Here is a 22,565-nt window from a genome sequence, read left to right as displayed (position 1 = left end):
AAGCCTACGGGCTTTCTTGTGTTTTTTATCCTTTTGAATTTTAATATTCAATAAACTAATCAAACAATCCACTTCTTCTAGGCTCGGTGCATAACTGTAATCCCCATTTCCTGTTCATTTTCCTGTAGCTTTAACATAGTTAGTAGTTAACATGCTGCTAAGCTAATCAAACAAAGCTACAGGAAAATGAACAAGATCAAATGGTTATGCCACCTTCTGAAAACTGGGAATACAGTACACAGAGGTTTACAAACAAATCACAATTCAATACACACTTATTTCCTTATTATCTCTTTATTCTTCTTGTGAATACACAGCTGCGCAAACAAATGTTCCACAATTACAGTATTCCACAAATATTCCATATGATTGTGGAATATTTGTGGACTGGAACTAGACCCCCTGAAATGGAATCTAGTTCATAGGACCACAATGGAAACAAGTCCCCAGGACTTGTGTTATCCTTTTAGCCTTAACGTACCTCATGACGTTTACCTATCTGACTAATTAAGTATTCAAACAAACAGCAGATCAAGCCAGCTTTGAATTATTTTTGACAGAACAGAAGCGGGACAGCCACTTAACACAAAGCACACACAAAGCAGTCACCAGGGCTGATTAAGCTTGATCCAGAACAGAGCAGTTAACTTCTCTTTTTTTTTTTTACACGTCAGAATCAGAATCAGGTTTATTGTCACATCACAGGTTTACAAGGTACAAAAGTGGGTGAAATTTGTTTTTGTACATCGTTCCCAGCGCAACGTTAATTTCCATAGAAAGAAGAGGGGGGGAAGAAGAAGAGGGGTGGGGGGCAAGTGGGAAGGAGATCAAACAAGTGAACAGCAGAAGGCCAAACAAGTTATCTACATATTTACAAAGTACCTGAGATAATAAAAACTAAGGTGCCTGAGCATAGCAGCAATGTACGTATACTGTGCATGATATACTTATGACGTTAAGGTGCTTAGAGAAAAAGAGTACAATAAAAAAAAAGACAAAAAAGTCAGTGCGTTATACATGGGATTAAGGTGCAAAAGGTCAGTGCGTGTCCACCTAGGGTGGACTGACCCTGGTATAATCCGCAAGTAGCTCCATGAGGGAGAGCAACAAAAAAGTCATTTGTACCTGGTGTAGTCCACAGGTATGTCCGAGGGGGGCTAAGTCCAAGTCCACGTCACTAGTCGAATGAAAATAAAATAATAATAAAACATAATAGCACAGCTTACTTTGCAGGGACACCCTTTTTGCTTGGGCCGGTTCCACAACAACTGAAACATATTAAACAAGTGCTGTACTGAATAGCCAGTGAGCTACCAGGGTAAGGTCCAACCAGAGCTACTTCGTTGAACAGAACACAAGTTCAAATTACACAACACTGTACAATACTGTGACACTAAGATCCCCCACAATGGACAGTGAAAGTTCAAGTTAAATCAGTCCTGAGTGCCTGCTGTGTGTCCTCCCCTTCTCGCTGGAGCATGCTTGAGGTGGTCTGCGGCATGCTGCCTTATGAGGTCCTCTGTGGCTTCTGGGTCGAATTTCATGACTGCATCTGCATAGTAGAAAAAGGCAATAAAAAATGTGCAAAGGCAACATGCTGTCCTAGTCCCTATCTGACATAATACACAGCTCGATTGAACTCCTGCCATCTGGTAGGAGGTTCAAGAGCTCAGGGGGAAGCACCAGCAGGTCATCCAACAGCTGCCCCAAACCATCAGAACCCTGAACCATGTATTGCCCCCAAAACCAACATCTTGAAAGATGGATTGCACTTTGAATGCATCAGCACTTTTTACCAATGTTGTCTGCTCTTTACTTTTTAATGTTTGCCTCTTTTTAATGTGCATCATGAGTTGAGGAGAATGGCATTTTGCTCCCCTGTTTGCCTAGTGTGTGTTGTGGAAGTGACAATAAAACTGATTGCGAGTCTCCATATTGACATGCAAAAATGCTTGTACATCCACAACTAGTTTAATACAAAGCCATCTCCCTTCTACACCTAACCACCAGTTATTTAAAATGTTATGATAGCAACGGTAACGGTAGACAGTTGGCATTGTATTTTTTTTTATGTCAACCGGAAAGGACATGTTTTACCCAATTACATTTTGATTTGTCCTTGGTCAACATGAAATATGGGCTTACCTTGTATTGCGCTGAAAGCCGCAGTCTTCTCTTTTTCCCCCTTCATGTTCAACTGTGCCATCAGACTGTTACTGAAGAGCCTTAAGAAAAACAAATTACATTTGATAATGTAGTAGGATTAGGATTTATTGTAAAACATGGTATAAACCCTTTATACTACTAATTTTCACTTAATGTTCAACCATTATGTCATTGACATGACATAACAGAGGATTCAGGTGTTAAGCTAAAAAAAAAAAAGGCAAATTAATGGAAACATGCAGTCAGGCGCTCATCTAGAAGAATTAACCAAATAAGTGTTCACACATTGAAAACCACAGCGCACCCAAACATCACACAGGGGTTAATTCATAGTGTATGTTGAAACATACCTGTCAAGAACTTTGTGGACACAGTCCTTAACGTCCTTCCCTCTATAACGGGAAAGTTGCAGCACCTGTTGGAATAAGTCCATGAAAACTTTCACTGACATATCCCAGAGGAACGTAAAAAGTGTGCGAGTGCATCTTATGCTGTTCATTACTTCCAGACTCTTGAAAAGCCTACCAGGGTATTAAAAGCTTGGACATCACTGAGGAGTTGCTCCTCTCTCTGGAAGTCCTCCATTCTCTCAACATGTTCTTTAGTGAATATTGATATGGTCAGGACTTTCTTCTGGTATACTGAAAAATAAGTAAGTGTACACAGAGACATGTTATAGACACCACCCTACAATGATACAAAACACTGATATAATTGAAGAGCAGTTTTTGTGTCCCGATAGGAGAGGAGACAGAGAGAACAGTAAAGGAAGAAAGGAGAGAGAAGGGTTGCAAATTAAGTGTCCCCCAGTTTGTTGGGGGTCTTCATTGAAATAGCTCAGAACTTACCTTGTGCTGGCAATGGGAATGCCCATGTTGGCCTCTCAGTCACTGCATAGCACCTGTAATAAGAACAAAAGTACATTTTAGAAATTACAAAGTGATATTTTTGCATTAAAACTTTCCAAGACAGATGACTATACATTAGATGAGAAATAATAAATATGTCATATTGTAACAATTAGGGGTGCACGATACTACTTGCTGAATTGTAAAGGTTTTGATTACTTGGGGCCTTTGGACAACTCACCATGCCTGACCGTGTCCCTGGATCTGTCATGTCTGGACCTGACCGTGTTCCTCGACCCATCACTGCGGTGGGACCTGTCATCATGTCTGGACCTGACAGAGTGCCTCCGAGCTGTTGCTGTACCTGGAGTCGTGGCTGGTCCTGATGCTGTGCCGGTATCCGACACTGTGTCTGGAGCCATCACTGTGCCTGATGGCTGGAGCCATCACTAAAGACTTAATACTTGGACATAATACTACTACAACACCATGTCACACTGAAAAAGACTACCCCTACTGGTTGGTCTTAGATGTTGACAATCACACATCTCCTCTGATACACATAGTTCAACACATTGAGCCTGTAATTACTTACTCATTGCTTGTGAATTAGGTATGGTAATGATTTCTTTAGTATGCACAACATGTAACACCTTGTACTGACTGTACTTAAAATGTGTTGGTGCAATGGAGAAAGTGAATACTCACGGGGTGTGGACATTTCTCTGCTCCGAGGTGCTACACTTGCATGTCGGGAGCCTGGAAAAGACAAAGAATGTTCTTAGATACCAAATACAAAAGGTGACTGCTTAAATGTGATTCATACTCACTGTGTGTAGACATCTCCCTGTGCCAAGACCCCTCAGCATGCTCCAACTCGACAGACATGGTGTCCACCACGACATCCACCAGGCCATCCAGGGCTTGATTTTCAGAGTCTGAAACATAACAATCAGCTTGTAACTGATTTCATGTTGTGTGTACCCAATACATCATTATCATATTTCATAAATTGACATCAATACTCAACAAGCATTGAGTAACACATTGTTGTCCTGGCTGGACTGCAACTTCCTTGGTGCGATAGGAAAGGAGGGCACCTATACGGCTGCAATATAAAGTAAAAATAAACATATCCATATCTAAAATAGACAGCCTTATTAAAGCATTTGATTGTCATTTTTGACAATGGACTTATAAATTGATTATAGAAGAAAGTTACCCATAATGGTCCAAAACGTCATATAAAACATGAATGGTCTACAATGTGAGGCCCAGTTTCTGTTAACACATTTCATATTTAGAAGTTACTTGAGAAACATATGAACTCTACATCAGTCATCATCTTGTCTTTTAACAGGTTTCCTCTTCCCTTATCACCACATCCACATCCTCCTCTTCCTCTTCCTCCTCTGCTTGGCTGGTCAGGTTGTAGTTGTCACATTCACAAGCTTTAACTAGAAGTTATACAATTCAACTGTAAACATTGATTCAACTATTTGTACTTGAATTATTGAGTAAATGATCCAAAAACCTGCCTGAAGTCATCTTTATCTTGACTAACTGGGACGTCAGCCAGTCCTCCTGGGGGTCCTTTCTCATCTTGTAAGTTGTGTTTGTTTGGCATTTGGCCATCTAATGGTTCCCTTACCCCTGTCGATCCAATTATTAGGAATTGTACCCTCTGTCTCCTTTCCATCCTCCAACCACACATCCCTGGCATACATGACCTGAAAAAGACAGCACAAACATGTTAGTGCAATATCAGAAAATAAATTATGTGAACCATAGTCAATAAATCACCGGGCAAGTGGTCATGTTAGTAGAGGGCAAAGAACTAGAGGCGGCCGGATTGAAAATGCTACGATTCTCATTAGAAGCAACATGGAGGGATGAGAACAGAAATGACTACATTTGAGTATAAGCCCAGGTTAGAAGGTTAGACGATAAAGCAAGAGAGGTGGATAAAGCGAGAGGTGAGGTAGAGATGGTTTATCTGAGGCGGAGGGAGAAGGATGCTGAAACGCAAGACAAATAGCAAATTTAGGGTGTGCTGAGAGAGACAAGCAGGTGATGATCGAGGAAGGTGCAGCCATGATGGGAACTAGCTGAAAGAAAAAGAAAATGTAACCTTTAATATTGCTGTTCCAGACCATGGCGAAAGGGTATGAGGACATAACCACCAACGTTTCTTGTGGGAGGCAAGCCACCTTGCGGAACAGATCTGTTTCACGCAGTAGTCCATCTTTCATCCTACCCTGACTTGGCTTCCATTTCCTTGCTTGTTCTTTCACTGAAGTCCTGATTGTTTTTCTGGATATATGATATGATTGACAGCCGCAGCAGTGCAGCCAGTCTCATCCCTGACATTGTTGTCTCCTATCAAGGGACCATAGATGACCCACCCCAATAGGGTCCTCACAGCATATGGTCGATCTGCCTGGCTGTTAACCACCTCCAAAAAGGTTCCAATAACTTTGAAGCATTTCTGCCAATCAGTAGGTCAACACCAGAGTCTATTTCTTGCAGTTTGATATGTTTCAAATAAGGCCATGGTGACAAGCCCTGTTGTTTTTGGAATATTGTGTTGTGAGACAGGCATGGTTTTATGAGTGAACACATTAGGGAGTTGTATGAAATCATTTTTGTCCAACTTGGCTATTTCCAAACCTGAGATATGGTGACTGGTCTCAGGCTTCACTTGGTTCATTGTGCGGAGAAGAATATTAGTTTTTTGTCCGGTAATGTTTAGCCTTCTCATTAAGTTTTCAGTGCAGAATGTGGATGTGCTTCCATGGTCCAAAAATGCATATGTTTGCAACACTGTCTCCCTGTGGCTCTTCACTTGAACGGGTACTATGGAGAAGATGGAGGTTTCATCACCGGCCCCAATATGACCACATGTGTGAGGTGAGACGACAGCATTGTTTCCTATTGATTTCTTTTCCGTTTCTTCCAGGGTTGAGCTCTAGGGGGTACGGGCGGGTACGGCGTACCCTTAGTTATGAGACTGTGGGGGCTGGGGGCTCGCGCGTGCTCAACATGCACTCACCGTCAGCGGCGGTCGTTAACACCTTAAAGTTTAAACAATAGCCTCTGAAGGTTAGCGCCGTCAGTGGCGAGACATTCTCAATAGCGTCTACCTGGCTGCTTTGCATAACATTAGGCTACTGGAGAAAAGCCATGTACTTGAATTGAATGTGCACTGCAGAGTGTGAAGGGGATTGCTTAGCAGAGCACCCAGTTCTCTGAGACAAGACAAAGACAAGTTGTCTGATTATTTTAACTGCTTATCTGTGGGTGAGTCTATGTAAAGGGCTTTTATATAAAACTAAAAGGAAAATAAAATAATTGATTAATTGAAACAAAAATAAAAACAACAAATTAACAATGCAACAAAATAATAAGAAATATAAATACATTAATAATCACATGTTGAATACAGTATTAGTAAGTAGCTATGTGCACATGCCTGCGCACGTGACGTCATAAAATACAGTACCCTTAGTTCAAAAATCCACAGCTCACCACTGGTTTCTTCAATGTGGAGTATATCAGGATGGTTTTGTTCACACGTATCACAGGTTAAACGACTTGTGCAGTCTCTGCTTAAGTGTCCTCTTTTCAAACAGCCAAAAACAGACTCCCTTTTCCTTTAAGTAGTCCATCTTCTCTCTGTGTCTTCTCTATTTCATCTGTGGACACCGCTCCAATGTGTGACCACTTTTATTGCAGAAAAGACAATCATTATGATAGCTGATGAATACACTTCTTTCCACTCCATTTGACTGCACTGCCGTTTCTATGGGTGTTACTGTTGTGGCAAAACTGCTTCTTGGAATGTCTCTTGTGTCTCTTGGTTTGATGATGGTTGAGGTTTTGACAGTTGTAGTTTGCTTAGCATCTTGTATGTTTCCAAACAGTGGGTCAGACAGTATTTTTTACCTGTCTCTCTATGAATTGTACAAGGTCAGAAAGCTTAGCACGATGTCCATGCCTCTCCTGTAGCTTGCATGCCTTGTTCCTCCAGGTTTATCCGAGCTTGTATGGATGGCCTTTTGTATATTGTTCAAAGTAATGTAAGCAGTCACTGTAATCGTCAGTCTTTTTCTCCACTCCTCTCTCAAATGCCCTGATAAACATTTCATATTGCAATGGGTCACCATCATAAACTGGAATGTCTCTTGGTGGTAAAGTGGAATACAGATTTTGCTTAACCAGTAAAGCAGTTTTTTCATTCTGTCTTCGTAGCACATTACAAATATCACCTGCAGGGGGTGTAGTGTGAGTGACATGACCTTGAACATTCTTTTTCCCATGAAGCTGTACATTTTCAGTTTGCACATTTTGGTTTATTATATTTTCGGTTTGAACATTTTGCCTGGGGAGAGAGTATTGCATTAGAGGAGTCATGTAATGAGCTTTGGCAGATTTTTCATGAAGTGGTTGTTTTGGTCTCACAACCTGTGGCTGGGAGGGAGGCTTTGTGGTTTCCATTGTTTCCTTTTTAGGTAGGTAGGTATGTATTTGCATTTGGGTTGAATGGGGTTGTTTCCTTTGGAGCAGCAGCTCCTTTCTTTGAGTTTGTCCCACTTGACACTCTTGATGAGTTCCTTGGCCCATGGTTTCCAGTACATGGGCCTTTGCATTTGCTGCTTCCAGCTGAGTCTCCATTTCCAGTTGCTCCTGTTATGCTTCAATTTCATATTTTTGTGTAAGCCAGCCACCTGTTCCATGAGAGCAGCCTTTTCAGCCTGAGCTATGATGAGCAGATGAAGTTGAAGATAATTTTGATGGAGTGGATTTGTGTGTGGATTTTGATACATTTGATATACTGTCATGGGGTCCAATGTCATCAGAATGTACAGCACTCCACATTTCACTTTCAGCAGTGACCGGTGTTTGTGGCTCCTTTTCAACAGTGACATGTATTGGTAGTTCCTTCTGAATAATGACATGCATTTGCTGTTTCACCTCTGATAGCCACAGGTGTACATCCTGTACAAAACCTTCCAGAATATACATTTTTGGTTGAAACCATGAATTTTGCCTTGCAATTTCCTCCTCAGGTAATGGCAAAACCACCAATGATGAATGACTTTCCCTTGCTTCATCACACAGTTTGATTAATCTGAAGGTCACTGAAAATCAACAGCGAGACAAAATTAAACATATTACAAACATAAACAAACAGATAATACATATATTACAATATATTAAAAGCAGAAGTGATACTTAGGCGTCTTCCTTCTTGCGTGTATCATCATCAGATGTCCAGCTCAATGACGTGCAGCCACTCCCTCGTCTCAGGTCCCACATGGTCTGTACAGGACACAGAGGTGATTATGTGATAGGCAGTCTGCATAAGCATGCTGTGCAGTCTGTCAGGCCCAAACTGTAGGAGTAGTAGCGCAGCAAAATAAACTTTATCTTGAAAGAAAGAATAAGAAAGTCGGAAGATTACTATAGTCTAAAAACATAAACAAACAGATAATACATATATTAAAAACAGAAGTGATACTCAGGCATCTTCCTTCTTTCGTGTGTCATCATCAGATGTCCAGCTCAATGACGTGCAGCCACGCCCTCGTCTCAGGTCCCACATCAAAGAGACCGGCCTCCGATGGTGGCCTGTACAGGACACAGAGGTGATTATGTGATAGGCAGTCTGCATAAGCATACTGTGCAGTCTGTCAGGCCCAAACTGTGGGAGTAGTAGCGCGGCAAAATAAACTTTATCTTGAAAGAAAGAAGAAGAAACCCGGAAGATATATAGTCTACTATAGTCAACACTAAATCGCGCACACATACACACTTTGGTAGGGGTTTGGATTGTGTCGTTACCTTGCCATGATGCAACTCGAAAGGTCACTGAAAATCAACAGAGAGACAAAATGAAACATATATTAAAAACATAAACAAACAGATAATACATATATTACAATATATTAAAAACTGAAGTGATACTCAGGCGTTTTCCTTCTTTCGTGTGTCATCATCAGATGTCCAGCTCAATGACGTGCAGCCACGCCCTCGTCTCAGGTCCCACATCAAAGAGACCGGCCTCCGATGGTGGCCTGTACAGGACACAGAGGTGATTATGTGATAGGCAGTCTGCATAAGCATACTGTGCAGTCTGTCAGGCCCAAACTGTGGGAGTAGTAGCGCGGCAAAATAAATTTTATCTTGAAAGAAAGAAGAAGAAACCCGGAAGATCTATAGTCTACTATAGTCAACACTAAATCGCGCACACATACACACTTTGGTAGGGGTTTGGATTGTGTCGTTACCTTGCCATGATGTAACTCGAAAGGTCACTGAAAATCAACAGAGAGACAAAATGAAACATATATTAAAAACATAAACAAACAGATAATACATATATTACAATATATTAAAAACTGAAGTGATACTCAGGCGTTTTCCTTCTTTCGTGTGTCATCATCAGATGTCCAGCTCAATGACGTGCAGCCACGCCCTCGTCTCAGGTCCCACATCAAAGAGACCGGCCTCCGATGGTGGCCTGTACAGGACACAGAGGTGATGATGTGATAGGCAGTCTGCATAAGCATACTGTGCAGTCTGTCAGGCCCAAACTGTGGGAGTAGTAGCGCGGCAAAATAAACTTTATCTTGAAAGAAAGAAGAAGAAACCCGGAAGATATATAGTCTACTATAGTCAACACTAAATCGCGCACACATACACACTTTGGTAGGGGTTTGGATTGTGTCGTTACCTTGCCATGATGTAACTCGAAAGGTCACTGAAAATCAACAGAGAGACAAAATGAAACATATATTAAAAACATAAACAAACAGATAATACATATATTACAATATATTAAAAACTGAAGTGATACTCAGGCGTTTTCCTTCTTTCGTGTGTCATCATCAGATGTCCAGCTCAATGACGTGCAGCCACGCCCTCGTCTCAGGTCCCACATCAAAGAGACCGGCCTCCGATGGTGGCCTGTACAGGACACAGAGGTGATTATGTGATAGGCAGTCTGCATAAGCATACTGCAGTCTGTCAGGCCCAAACTGTGGGAGGAATAGCGCGTCAAAATAAAGTTTATCTAGAAAAAAATAATAAAGTCGGAAGATTTTATTATTTCCGGACCACACAACAGCTAGGCACTCCAGTTCGCTGGTTGAGTAATTTCTCTCCGCTTTGTTTAGGCTTCTGCTAGCGAAAGCTAACACCTACAGCAGTGGCTTGAGTCCATTGTAAGTTGCCATGTAAGTTGTACTTCACTTCACTCTGACCCACTGGTGTTTTCTGCTCTCCATCGGCCAAGTATATGGGACCCTTAGTCCAAGGAGTCATGTCACCTTTTCCCCTTTCCTTCATTGCTGTCCATAGGCCCCGATTAAGCAGTGTGAAGGAGGAGCCAGTGTCCACAATCGCTCTCCCTTTCCAATGTCCTATCGCTACGGGCACCATCAATTGGAGTGATGGCTGCTTTGAGGTTTGTTTAAGTGGGTGAGATGCGGAAAGCTTCAGGGAAAATAATTGCACAGAAGTTACCGTGTTGGCACCAGCCTGGGGACCTTGTCCTGAAAAAGACTGATATCCCTTACTTTTCTTTCCATCATCCGCAAGGGGACGTGTAGCAGGAGCATGTGTGCCCTTGCAACGCCAACAGAACGGTGCTGGAGCTTTGGAAGAAGTGGTTGTATTCACAGTGACTGTGACTTTTACAGCATTATTCTGTCTTGTTTTTGGTGTTGTTGTCTGTACTCTCTGGTCATAAACACGCCGATTTTCCCTGTCTTTTGCCAGCTGTTGTCCAAGTCGAACCAACGCAATCCACCGTGTTCACTCCACTGCTTCGCAGCTTGCTTGTGCTGAGGCTGCCAACGTTGGCACAGAGACCTGTACATATAGGCAAAATGTCTAAGGCTTTCGTCTTCACCCTGTACTCGGGTTCGAACTCTCAGCCAATTCGTCCTCATAGACCAACACGCCCAGGTGTTGGTCTCCTGGCCTACTACATCCCACTAGTCTCTGGCAGTGCCATGCAACACATTCCTGAGTGTCACAATGAGTTCCTCATCCAACAGGGGCTGCATGGCGAGAAAGTCACGGCACTTTTCCAAATAACGCAATAGATCTGAGGTGTCCTCACGCTGTCCAAAGGTGGTTAATTGGAGTTTAATGGGAGATTTGCCCATAAATCCTCCTCGCAGGTCACCTTGTACGTTCTCCCGACGTGTACCTCCACCAGTGCGTAGCGTGGACTGCAGATGTTGATGCGCCTTACCAGATGGTGCAGTAGGTGGTATGACAGGAGAACTGGTTTGTAGTGTGGTTTGAACAGCAGTTCCAGCCTCTGAAGTAGTGTTAATATTGTTAATATTTCTGTATTCATGGTCTCCAGATTTTTCAAGCATGTTGCTACTGATGATTGAGTGTGTTCCAAATTGTGTACAATAGGGGCAGAGCAGTATTTACAACCCTCAGAACTTCAGTATGGCGTTTCAATTTCCAGTTCATGCTCACTCATTGCAGGTGAATTTCCATCCGGTTCATTGATCTGATTTATTTCACTTACTGCAGGTGAATTTCCATCCGGTTCATGTATTTGAGGCTGGTTAGCTTGAGTTGACATTGTTTGAGGGTGGTGGTGGTGGTGATGATTTGTTTGAGGGTGGTGGGTTTGACACCAACACAGGTGCTGAGTTTCTATTTCATCAAAGACCCACAAGTTTCCATCAAACTTTTCCATTTTGAAATTGCAAATGTTCCCTTTTTGATTGCGTTTGAATAAATAAAATTGTTATTTCCCACTGAGCTTGTTTGCACAGTTTTGCTTGTTTGTTCCTTTGTTTGTTGAAAATGATCCGGTTTTGCACCTGTGAACTCAGTTGTTTTTGCTTGAGATTGAGGTCCTTTTAAACATCTGGGGTGCCACTTTTTATGTAACGGTTTAGCTTTGATATTACTGTTTGGGGTGCCAGTTAGGCCAAAGCCTAACACGAATTTAGTCCAGTCTGGACAAAAAAAAACACTTTTTTAAAAGCCAACCTTACACAGGATTTAAATGCACAATTAGTAGAACCAAATGAACCTTAAAACCTGAAACCAGGGATTGATTACCCACAAAAGAATACCTTCAACTCAATAAACAACAGAATGAATGAAATACACAGACACAAAAAACCTCAGTTTGACTTTGTATTGTAAAATAATCCCCAATCCAGTCCACAGTTTGTCCAATACCACGCAGTTTAGTGTCAGTTCACAGAGAGTCACTATTCACAACCCACTGTTCCTTCAAAACAGGTTATTCACAAATGTATTGAAACCTTGGTTAACCAAAATGAAATAAAGACAAAATAAAAATGCCCCACGACCTTTACCGTGGTGGCGAACGAATGAATGAGGCAACCAGCTGTATACCGTGTTTGTGTGAGAGGAGGGGGGGGGGGGTAGCTCCAGGAATCCACTCCACTTTTTCCGGTGTGCCTGTGTGTGTGTGTGCGGTTTGGATTGTGTAGTTACCTCGCCATGATGCAACTCCAAAGGTCACTGCAAATCAACAAAATGAAACATATATTACAAAGATAAACAAACAGATATTACATAGATTACAAACAGAAGTGATACTCAGGCGTCCTCTTCTTTCGTGTGTCATCGTTAGACGTCCAGCTCAATGACGTGCAGCCACGACGTCCAGATCCAACCCTAGTCTCCCCCAGGGAGGAACCCCAAATTTTGGAAAGAAAGACTAGTGCTGTTATACCTTAAGATGAACTTAATGAAACAGGCATGATTAGTCAAACAGTGGTACAACTGTCTGCCACTGACTAGAAAAAAATCTTAACAATAATGCATTGCACCTGTGCTGACCTACTGAACCGGGGAATATACCATTTGGGTATATACCATAGGGAATACAAGTGTTGTGGAGAATATAATACCTTGTGAAAGCCATCATTTTGTTCTAATTTGAATTTGTAGTTATTTTACAGTAATTTAATAACATAATAATCAATGCTGTAGACATAGATCACATTCATGATTTTATTTTATGAAGCACATGTCTTGTAACTATTCCATTTGGAAAATAGCAAGCAGCATATCCTTTTAATGCTTGCATGTATGATTGAAAATAATGCCATACCTTGCTATACCCAATTGACGCCCCTGATAGACCAGTAGTGGAAAAAGTACTCAAATGTTTTACTTAAGTAAAACAATCAATACTGCAATATAGAAATACGTAAGTAAAACCAGAATTCTAAATTGACTTGAGTAAAAGTAAAAAAGTAATGGCATAAAGTACCAAAGTATATGTACTTAAAGTACCAAAAGTAAAAGTACTCATGCAGAATGTCCCTTTTCAAGTTTTCAAATGCATACAAATCTTTTGAAAATAGTTATAGCCGATCTACAAGCTCATAATGCATCGCGATGCGACACATTGTGAGCTTGTAGATCTGCTATTTTCAAAAGATTTTTATACATTTTGAAAACTTGAAATGGGACATTTCTGCAAAATGAGTACTTTTACTTTTGGTACTTTAAGTACATTTTGATGCCAATACTTCTGTACTTTTAACTCGAGTACATTTTGAATTCCAGACTTTTACTTGCTTTACTTTTACTTCTGCTGCTGGGGCCTTTCAGTAGGCCTGTCATGAGCCTCTAGCTGAGGTTGGCTTGGGGGTCCTCTGGCTACTGAGAACCAGGCATCAACATCTTTAATGAATCCATCTTTATATTTATTGACCTTTGAGAACCAATCATTTTGCCTTTCTTGTTCATCATGTGGAATAAGAGGCATCAAAGAATCATGCAGTGCATTGGAATTTTCAGACAATTTCATCAAGTTGTGTGTAGCGGTCCCCACCGAAAGATATAAGACTTGAACTGATCATGAATTGATTACGATCCAAAGATCAACGTAAGAACTGGCAAGACAGTACAAAAACAAATAAAATACTCTGTTAGTTTCCCATACGTTGTGCAAGAACAACAGGTGGCTATCATAACACTAGCTCACTTAAGCTCCAAATGTAAATAATAGAACATTCAAACTGTACTGAAAGTGCTTTTTAACATGGCTTTGACGATCAGTCAGCATTACTGTAATTACTTTACAATGAATTAAGGCAGATGACTTCGACATCATCACTTATTCTAATAAGTGATGATTTTTTAGCAGTTGTTTTTAACTCATGAAACACTATTTTTAACCTTTTTCAAGGGCTTATAATGACATGAAATAATGACGTGTTTTTTAACCATAATGTATGAAATACAGTCATATCAAATACCTTCCTTTGCTATGTACAATTCAAACCTTTCATTTTCAACACACTTTACAGAAAGAGTAGCAAACTCAACTCTGGTTTAGTTTGTTCTTATTATCCATAGCACCACATTCCTTTGTTGCAGAAATACATTTCTTTCATTCAAAGTCCTTCAATATACCTTATGCTGAACAAGAGGTAAACAAATCAAGCAATGCATTTTTAGCAATGGTCCTGTCCTTGTATCACTACAAAACACCTGCTTAGCTGCTAAAGTAGCTAACAAAAGTTTGTAGCAACTCACCAATGTTATCAGAAAGGAACGCTTAGCCCTCTGGCAAGACTGAGATGATGGGCAAGGTGTGTGTGCTGTCTTGTGTGGATTCCATATGTATTTAGATTAGTATTAATTTGTTTGGGCTCTGTGACTCTGTCGCTCTCAGTGATCTCTCCTGCAGTGCAGCTGCAGTGCAGGTTGCCAGGTTGGTTCTGTGGGAATAGGGATTCACAGCAGAGAATGTGGCAGAGACAGAGAACGGGCGGGGCAAGTAGTAGAGGGGTGTCATGTGATTGGGGGAATTCATCTGTCAGTCTTCATATCCTTGGCTGGCTATAGAGACACACGGGCGGAAACGGAAGGCCTACAAATTCACGCCCACTTTTGAGACAGTGCCGCTACTCAGGGTCCGTTAGAACAATGAACTGCAGCTCTCAATGCAATCTCTATGAGAGGCATTGTAAAAGACCGTCATTTCACTGGTTAACTACTGAAGTTGTAGCGATTTTTTTTGTGTTCTAATAAACTGTCCCATTTGTTTAATTTGTCCTTTTTAATGTCCCATATCTGTCATCTCGATATACTACCCACAATATACTATAATATACACCATCAGTGTGTCAAAACCGCTAGCATCGGAGATCTAGACTTTAAGTGGTCGCATGGTATATACGTCACGGACGCATCCCTTGAGGTTTTCAATACCCAGAAAACTGGCGAAAGTGGACGTTTTCAATATGTTTTGATCATTATCTCTGGAACAGAAGGTCCAATCTGCTCAGTTCAAAGGTTGTTGGGTGCGTGACTTTGAGGACATTAAGCACGCAATGACACATTTTCGGGTTTTTTTTTTTTTTTAGGGGAGGCGAGATCTTAGTTGGTCAGGCGACCGCCTGTCCTGCCTCTACAGTGTGGGTACACCACTGGTCGGCGCTCGGAGCTCGTAAAGACAGTGATGTCACTGAAATGCGACAACTTGTCTGTCTGCCGTCTACCCTCTGCTGTGTTAACATTATGGGTAACTCGTTAAAGTGGCAAATTAAATGTGAAACACATCAACTATTAAGAAAACAAGAAGATATGTTGACAAAGACACTCCATACATTTGGAAACATATTTTTATTTAAATCAATATCGTCTCCAGTTAATGCAGGATAATTTTAAAAGTAAGCTAATTCTCATATCCTCTCATAGGGAATGCATTGAGAGCTGCAGTTCGTCGTTCTTACGGACCTCGAGTAGCGGCGCTATCTCAAAAGTGGGCGTGAATTTGTAGGCCTTCCGTTTCCGCCCGTGTGTCTCTATGCGCTTGTAGATATGCTATCTTTGTCGTGAAAATATGTGCAAATTGTTGAATATATATTTATATATTTTTAAGTGAACATTTGTAACTCAAATCTTTGCTTCTGAGGGAGTCTACAAATTGTTTTAAAAAATGATGCTATATCAGTGGTTCTCAAACTTTTTCATGTCAAGGACCCCCAAAGTGATATGTATTTGAACACGGACGTAGGGGAGACCATGTTGTTCCAGGGACCCCCGCCTAGAAGCAAAGATTTGAGTTACAAATGTTCGCTTTAAAAGAATATACATATTCAATACATATATTTTTTTAATAGCAGTTCTACTTGAGCTCAGAATCATGGTCAGTGAGCTCAGTTCGGGGCTCTCCCCCAGGCTGGCAGAGGGAGAGTAGTGCCCAGGATTACAGCTTAGTCAATTGGCACTGGGTGAAAAAAATGGGATACAAAAATCGTGGGATAAAAAGAGAAAAGAAAGTGTATTTGAAACAAAACATTAAACAGATCACTAATAGGCTTACACACCTAATTAACACTCAGTGATGTTTGTCATTTTTTTATAATACTTTTCAATCTGTATTTCATGAACCGATAACAAACCAAGCTAACCGTCCATAAACTCAACACAATATTAGTCCGGCCGTTTCGAGCAAAAATCGTACACTTTACGATAAAAGCATGACATTTGGCACACCGTTAGGGCATGCCATAAGGAACATTTTTGGCTATAGGGCCATCGCAGTTTTGTCCTGTGGTAACTATGGCAGCCATTTTCCAAAATGGCCGCCACCTGCTGTCATTTTACCAATAACTCAGGTGCTAGACCACCTAGGATCTTGATTCTGGTGACTAATCCTACATTTTCAAGGATGAGGAATACAGTGGTACTATTTACAACATGCTACTACCTAACTACATATATCTGGCATTCAGTTAATTAGATAATTGTAAACCCCTCAAAATATGTAATGATGTAGTACAGTAGCCTACATGTTTTCAAACTGACACGTGAGAGTCAAGAATGCAGTACTTCACTGTTTTCACTCTTTTATTAGTAGTAGTATTGCATAATTATTTTAAATGGACTATAAGACACAACAAAGACAGAGTACTCATGAGTCATAGCCTAATGGCATATAGACCAATTATTTGTTTACCAACATTGAGACTGGACGCACAGGTGAATGTTTCACGCAATCAATTCTCAACCTGTTGTTTTGGGGTGCGCTGGTTTCAGCACACCCCAACCCCCTCTTGTGTGTTGGCTAGTGAGGTGCGTCCTAGCGAGACCTGATAGAATGGGTTTCATTGCGCACATACTGGTTCCGCACATAATGGTTCTTAGCAGTGTGACGTCGTCTGTTAAGGGGTCTATTAAATAAAGCCAGATAATCTACACAATGTTAGTTGCACAGTCCACCACAGTAGCAAAGGGTAGTACACTGAAGTGCTGCCTTAACACATCTGCATTGTCCACTGCATCCCTTTTTGCAACCACAGCGGAAGAGTTCCCGACAGGCCAGGCTCGCTTCTGTGTGGTCCAGTGCACTTCCCATCCTCCTGTCAAAATTAGAATCAGATTTATTGTCAGATCACAGGTTTACAAGTGTAAAGAAGTGGATTAAATTATTTGCATTCACCTGTCTCCTTCCTCTTCCACCCCCATTCACCTGGGGATGGGAGTTCAGGGGCTGCAACCATCGCCTGTCCCCAGCAGTGGCCAGCTTGGTAGGCTGCCCTCTTAGTATGTTGAATCAGTGCAGCTCGTGTTGGGGGGAGTCCATCAATTGTTCTGCTCTTCTAGGTGAATAGCTGCTTCCGTGCCTGATTCACTGATGCCTGGCCGCTAGTATGGTCATAGAGCAATACCACAAATGGTCAGTATCATTATCATGGTCAGTATCATGGTCAGTATAATGGTCTCATGGTCAGTACCAAGGTCAGTACTGTGGTCAAATGCATTAATCTGTGGGGCTATTTGCCCTTGTTTAAGGAGAATTAAGGAGTCAAGGCATTTCTTCTCCTCAGTTGATTTTATTAAGGAGAGAAGATAATTACTTACATGGTTACACAGGACAGGTCATGGCAGCTTTCAGCAGGAAAAGAGAGAGAACTCAGCTCAGAGTGGATATTTATACCCAGTGTCTATGCACATGCATGCTGTTCCTATAGGTTTGTGCATGTGGTGTGTGTGCTCTGAACCAGATGTCTAAACAGTGTGTATCCTATGTGTGTGTGTGCATGTATGGATGTACTTCAGTGTGCACATAGGTATGTGTGTTACATCCTCTTGTTTGTGTATGTGTGTGTGTGTGTGTGTCCATTGTGCAGAAGAGCAACACCCCAAGATCCTAGAGGTCAGCTAAGGTCAGATGCCCTCTGGGAAGCATCCTTTGAACTGGACATCTAGTGTTCTCTGGAATGTGCTGTAGACCACTCAATATCAGCCTCATGTCTCTGTGTGTGTGTGTTCAGATTGGCTCTATAAGTCCATAAATGTGTATCAATATTTACCACAGTACCATGATCAGTATCATGGTCAGTATCAAGGTCAGTATCATGGTCAGTACCATGGTCAGTATCAGTACCATGGTCAGTATCATGGTCAGTATCATGGTCGGTATCATGACCAGTATCATGGCCAGTATCATGGTTAATTATGGTCAGTACCATGGTCAGTATCAGCACCATGGTCAGTATCAGTATCATGGTCCATACCATGGTCAGTATCATGGTCAGTACCATGGTCAGTATCATGGTCAGTTTCATGGTCACCATGATACTGACCATGATATTGATATGATACTGACCATAATTAACCATGATACTGGCCATGATACTGGCCATGATACCGACCATGATACTGACCATGATTCTGACATTAAACTGACCATGATACTGACCATGAAACTGACATTCTACAGACCATGATAAGTACATGATATTGACATTATACCGACCATGATACTGACCATCATACTTGCCAGGAAAAAACAATTTGAGCCGTTATTGTCTCCGCCAGGTTGAAAGGCATGGCGAGAGAGTATGTTTTACCCCTGTCCGTCCGTCCGTCCGTCCGTCCGTGTGTCTGTGAACAGCTAATCTCTGGCACCGTTAGCCCGGTTTATTACTGTAAATGGTCAGTATCAGTACCATGGTCAGTACCATGGTCAGTATCATGGTCGGTATTATGACCAGTATCATGGCCAGTATCATGGTTAATTATGGTCACACACCTGTGGATTATTATACCAGGAAAAATGACTTGGACTTATGAGGAATCATACCAGCGGAAAAAAAAACCTTCAGGTGTACAGTTTGTGACAAAAGCTTTAGTCAAAATGCTAATCTTAAAAAACACATGTTGATACACACAGGAGAAAGGGTTTTAAATGTACTCTTTGTGGCAAAAGCTTTAGTCAAAATGCTAAAGATTACATTTTGTTGCTCTCCTTCATGGAGCTACTTGCGGATTATACCAGGGTCAGTCCACCCTTAGGTGAACACGCACTGACCCTGCACCTTAATCCCCATGTATAATGCACAAACTTTTTTTGATTTTTCATTATTGCGCTCTTTTTCTCTCTAAGCACCTTAGCGTCTATAAGTATATCATGCACAGTATACATACATTGCTGCTATGCTCAGGCACCTTAGTTTGTCTCTTATCTCAGGTACTTTGTAAATATGTAGATAACTTGTTTTTGGCCTTCTATTGTTCTCTGTTGATTTCCTTCCCACTTAACCCCCTACCCCTCTTCTTTTTCTCTCTCCCCACTCTTCTTTCTACGGAATTTAACGTTGCGATGGGAGTGTTGTACAAAAACGAATTTCACCCACTTGTTTACCTTGTAAACCTGTGATGTGACAATAAACCTGATTCTGATTCTGTCAGTACCATGGTCAGTATCAGTACCATGGTCAGTATCAGTATCATGGTCCATACCATGGTCAGTATCATGGTCAGTATCAGTACCATGGTCAGTACCAGTATCATGGTCAGTACCATGGTCAGTATCATGGTCAGTTTCATGGTCACCATGATACTGACCATGATATTGATATGATACTGACCATAATTAACCATGATACTGGCCATGATACCGGCCATGATACCGACCATGATACTGACATTAAACTGACCATGATACTGACCATGAAACTGACATTCTACAGACCATGATACGTACATGATATTGACATTATACCGACCATGATACTGACCATCATACTTGCCAGGAAACAACAATTTGAGCCGTTATTGTCTCCGCCAGGCCGAAAGGCATGGCGAGAGAGTATGTTTTACCCCTGTCCGTCCGTCCGTCTGTGTGTCTGTCTGTGAACAGCTAATCTCTGGCACCGTTAGCCCGGTTTATTACTGTAAATGTATTACATTATGAGCAGTTATTACATTATGAGTTGCTACAGCAACTCATAATGTAATAAACTAAATGTAATAAAAGCTCATAATGTAATAAACTAAATGTAATAAAAGCTCATAATGTAATAATCAGCTCATAATGTAATAAAATCATGAGCCCATAATGTAATAATGTGTTACATTAAGAATCTTGCGTAGCCACTCATAATGTAATAACACTGCATAATGTAACCAGAAAAAGTGCTCCTCGGGGCACAGGTCTCCGCCAGGTCAGGGAGGTTATTGTGGCCTCCTGGTGGCGCTATAATAGGCCAATGTGAAAAGGGTCTATTTCTTCTTAGGCCTTTCAATCGGACACTGTATTCATGATTTGAGGCATTTTGTTCAAAACGAACCAATCCTGCAAACTTTGGAAGCCAATCTTAGCCAATCAGGATAGAATATAAAAAATCGAGAGAGACCCGTGTTGATCACATGACTATATAGATACTGTGTACCGATTTGCATGAGGTTTGGACAAAATCTGTAGGAGAGATATCCAAAAATGTGTTTTGCACAAATCGGCCTCCTGGTGGCGCTATAACAGGACAATCTGAAAATTTTGGGGCAGATGTTCGGGTTTGGCATCCAGGGAGTGTGTTTGCACAGTTTTGCAGCGGCCGGGCTAACAGACACACGGACGGACACACGGACGGACAGGGGTGACCATGATTAATATGATGTAACACTTCACTTTTCTCAACAATATGAGACATTACTACATTATGAACTTTTATTACATTATAAGCGGCCACGTGAGATTTATAATGTAACACATTATTACTGTAGTAACTGAGTAGTACCACTGTGATATGCCTGCCACCTCCCGCTTGTGGAGGAGGCAGGAGGAACCCCTAAACCTTATACTGTTCAACTTCCCTTAAACAGGAACAATTATTTTACTAGAGGCAGTTTGTGGAAAAATATAACAACTTTATTACCATAAAATTACAAAACACATCACTGTCTATTACAAACTAGGACAACAATTAAGGTATTTAAGGCAAGGTATTTAGTATTAAAATGGCAATCTAACAGTTACCTCTCACATTATAAGGAAGGGCGGGTGCACACAGTGAATACCAAAATAACTAGGGGAAAAGAAAAGGGGACAGGCCTCAAATAAATTATGCAATATAAATACAAAACTCAAATACAAAACATGCAGTGCCAGGTTATATGAATACACACCAATAAAACCAAAGGGGTCCCCAGTGCAGTCCCAAGCTGAGAGGAGAGCCGTGTGCAGCAGGGCGGACCCGGCCTTGAACAGGGTTACATGAATTAAACTGTAACAGAGAAACAGTTAAAATATGCCAATATGGATAAATGTTAAAACCTATGCCTACAGTGTACCTTGGCTAGATGGCTCAAACAAACAAAACAAAAAGAGTAAATTAACAGTGGAAAACAGTGGCCGGTGTGGTCCCTTTAAGGAGACAAACAAAACGCATTAGTTGCCAGCCCTAGTATCACACTATAAAACATTATATTCAAATCATTAAAAGAACAAAACAGCTTAAAACCTACTTTGTGTTGCAGTAATGGTGCACACAATGCAAGGCCAAGGCGAGGGGGCAACCTCAACACCAGAGCTGCTGTATAAAAGACAGTGATGTTACAAACTAAAATACACTAAAATCCACAAAGAGGCAATGCATAAAATGTATACTGCTTTACCCGTGTCTCCAGGTAGGGCAGATAGAACAGACACCACCAGGAGGTCACTTCATTTGTAAAACTGAAATAATAAATAAATGCATTAAAATAAGATAATAAAACACAATGCTGTTGGCTAAATTAAAGTGCTAAAGAGAATGGGAAGCCTCCATGTGCTCAACAGAAAATAGGCAACCAAACAAACAAAAGCCAGTAGTAACATGTGCTCAAACAATAAGCTAAACATTAGCATGAGCTACAACAAACAAAAGGGTCGCACAAAGTAGCAGATCTACAAGGTTCAGTTTTTGGCCTACCATGTGTTCTCCTTCTCCCTGCATGAACCATGCTGCCTACAGCAGAGACAAATGGCTCTCTACTGGGAGGAGCTGGCTTTTATACTTCCTGGTCATATGACCAGGTCAGGTGCAGTGGGTGCACCAGTCACCTAGATTCCCACATTACATTATAGAAAAATCTGTTATTACGTTATGCGCTAATTCTTTTATTACATTATGAGCTGATTATTACATTATGAGTTTTTATTACATTTAAATTATTACATTATGAACCATTATTACATTATGAGCCGTTATTACATTATGAGTTGCTACAAGGGGCTTAAAATTAATTAAA

At 41.1% G+C, this 22,565-nt stretch overlaps 1 protein-coding gene and 1 long non-coding RNA gene across 6 annotated transcripts; both read right to left on the bottom strand.

Annotated features, from left to right (window-relative positions):
- Positions 1-681: 681 nt before the first annotated feature.
- Positions 682-4,433, bottom strand: LOC311036340 (uncharacterized protein). 4 transcript variants are annotated; one of them, XM_084044974.1, is made up of 8 exons: positions 3,845-4,433; positions 3,723-3,794; positions 3,256-3,451; positions 3,015-3,067; positions 2,692-2,807; positions 2,517-2,581; positions 2,146-2,225; positions 682-1,552 (listed from the first exon to the last, which is right to left on the bottom strand). In XM_084044974.1, the coding sequence occupies exons 5-8, from the start codon at positions 2,749-2,751 to the stop codon at positions 1,434-1,436; spliced, it is 324 nt and encodes a 107-aa protein (XP_083901100.1). In that variant the 5' UTR covers positions 2,752-2,807; positions 3,015-3,067; positions 3,256-3,451; positions 3,723-3,794; positions 3,845-4,433; the 3' UTR covers positions 682-1,433. The 4 variants fall into 4 exon arrangements, with proteins under 4 accessions (XP_083901100.1, XP_083901098.1, XP_083901101.1 ...); XM_084044972.1 differs by having other exon boundaries at positions 3,723-3,773; XM_084044975.1 differs by having other exon boundaries at positions 3,256-3,463; positions 3,845-3,864.
- Positions 4,434-17,304: 12,871 nt separating this feature from the next.
- Positions 17,305-22,282, bottom strand: LOC311036671. Of its 2 annotated transcripts, XR_014599878.1 has the most exons (5): positions 22,247-22,282; positions 21,801-22,011; positions 21,462-21,699; positions 17,491-17,696; positions 17,305-17,410 (listed from the first exon to the last, which is right to left on the bottom strand). It is a non-coding gene; the product is annotated as an uncharacterized lncRNA (long non-coding RNA). The 2 variants fall into 2 exon arrangements; XR_014599877.1 differs by having other exon boundaries at positions 21,462-22,011.
- Positions 22,283-22,565: the final 283 nt, after the last annotated feature.

Source organism: Gymnoscopelus microlampas, assembly GCF_963454915.1.
Source record: "Gymnoscopelus microlampas genome assembly, chromosome: 20".
Classification (NCBI taxonomy): Eukaryota; Metazoa; Chordata; class Actinopteri; order Myctophiformes; family Myctophidae; genus Gymnoscopelus; species Gymnoscopelus microlampas.
This window is presented reverse-complemented; position numbering and strand designations above follow the sequence as displayed.

Bases quoted from the DNA above. Each gene is read 5' to 3' on its own strand.
- LOC311036340 (XM_084044973.1), bottom strand. From the start codon at position 2,751: ATGGAGGACTTCCAGAGAGAGGAGCAACTCCTCAGTGATGTCCAAGCT. The intron at 2,582-2,691 runs GTAGGCTTTTCA...TTATTCCAACAG, and splicing joins TCCAAGCTTTTAATACCCTG to GTGCTGCAACTTTCCCGTTA. The intron at 2,226-2,516 runs GTATGTTTCAAC...GTTTTTCTTAAG, and splicing joins GTCCACAAAGTTCTTGACAG to GCTCTTCAGTAACAGTCTGA.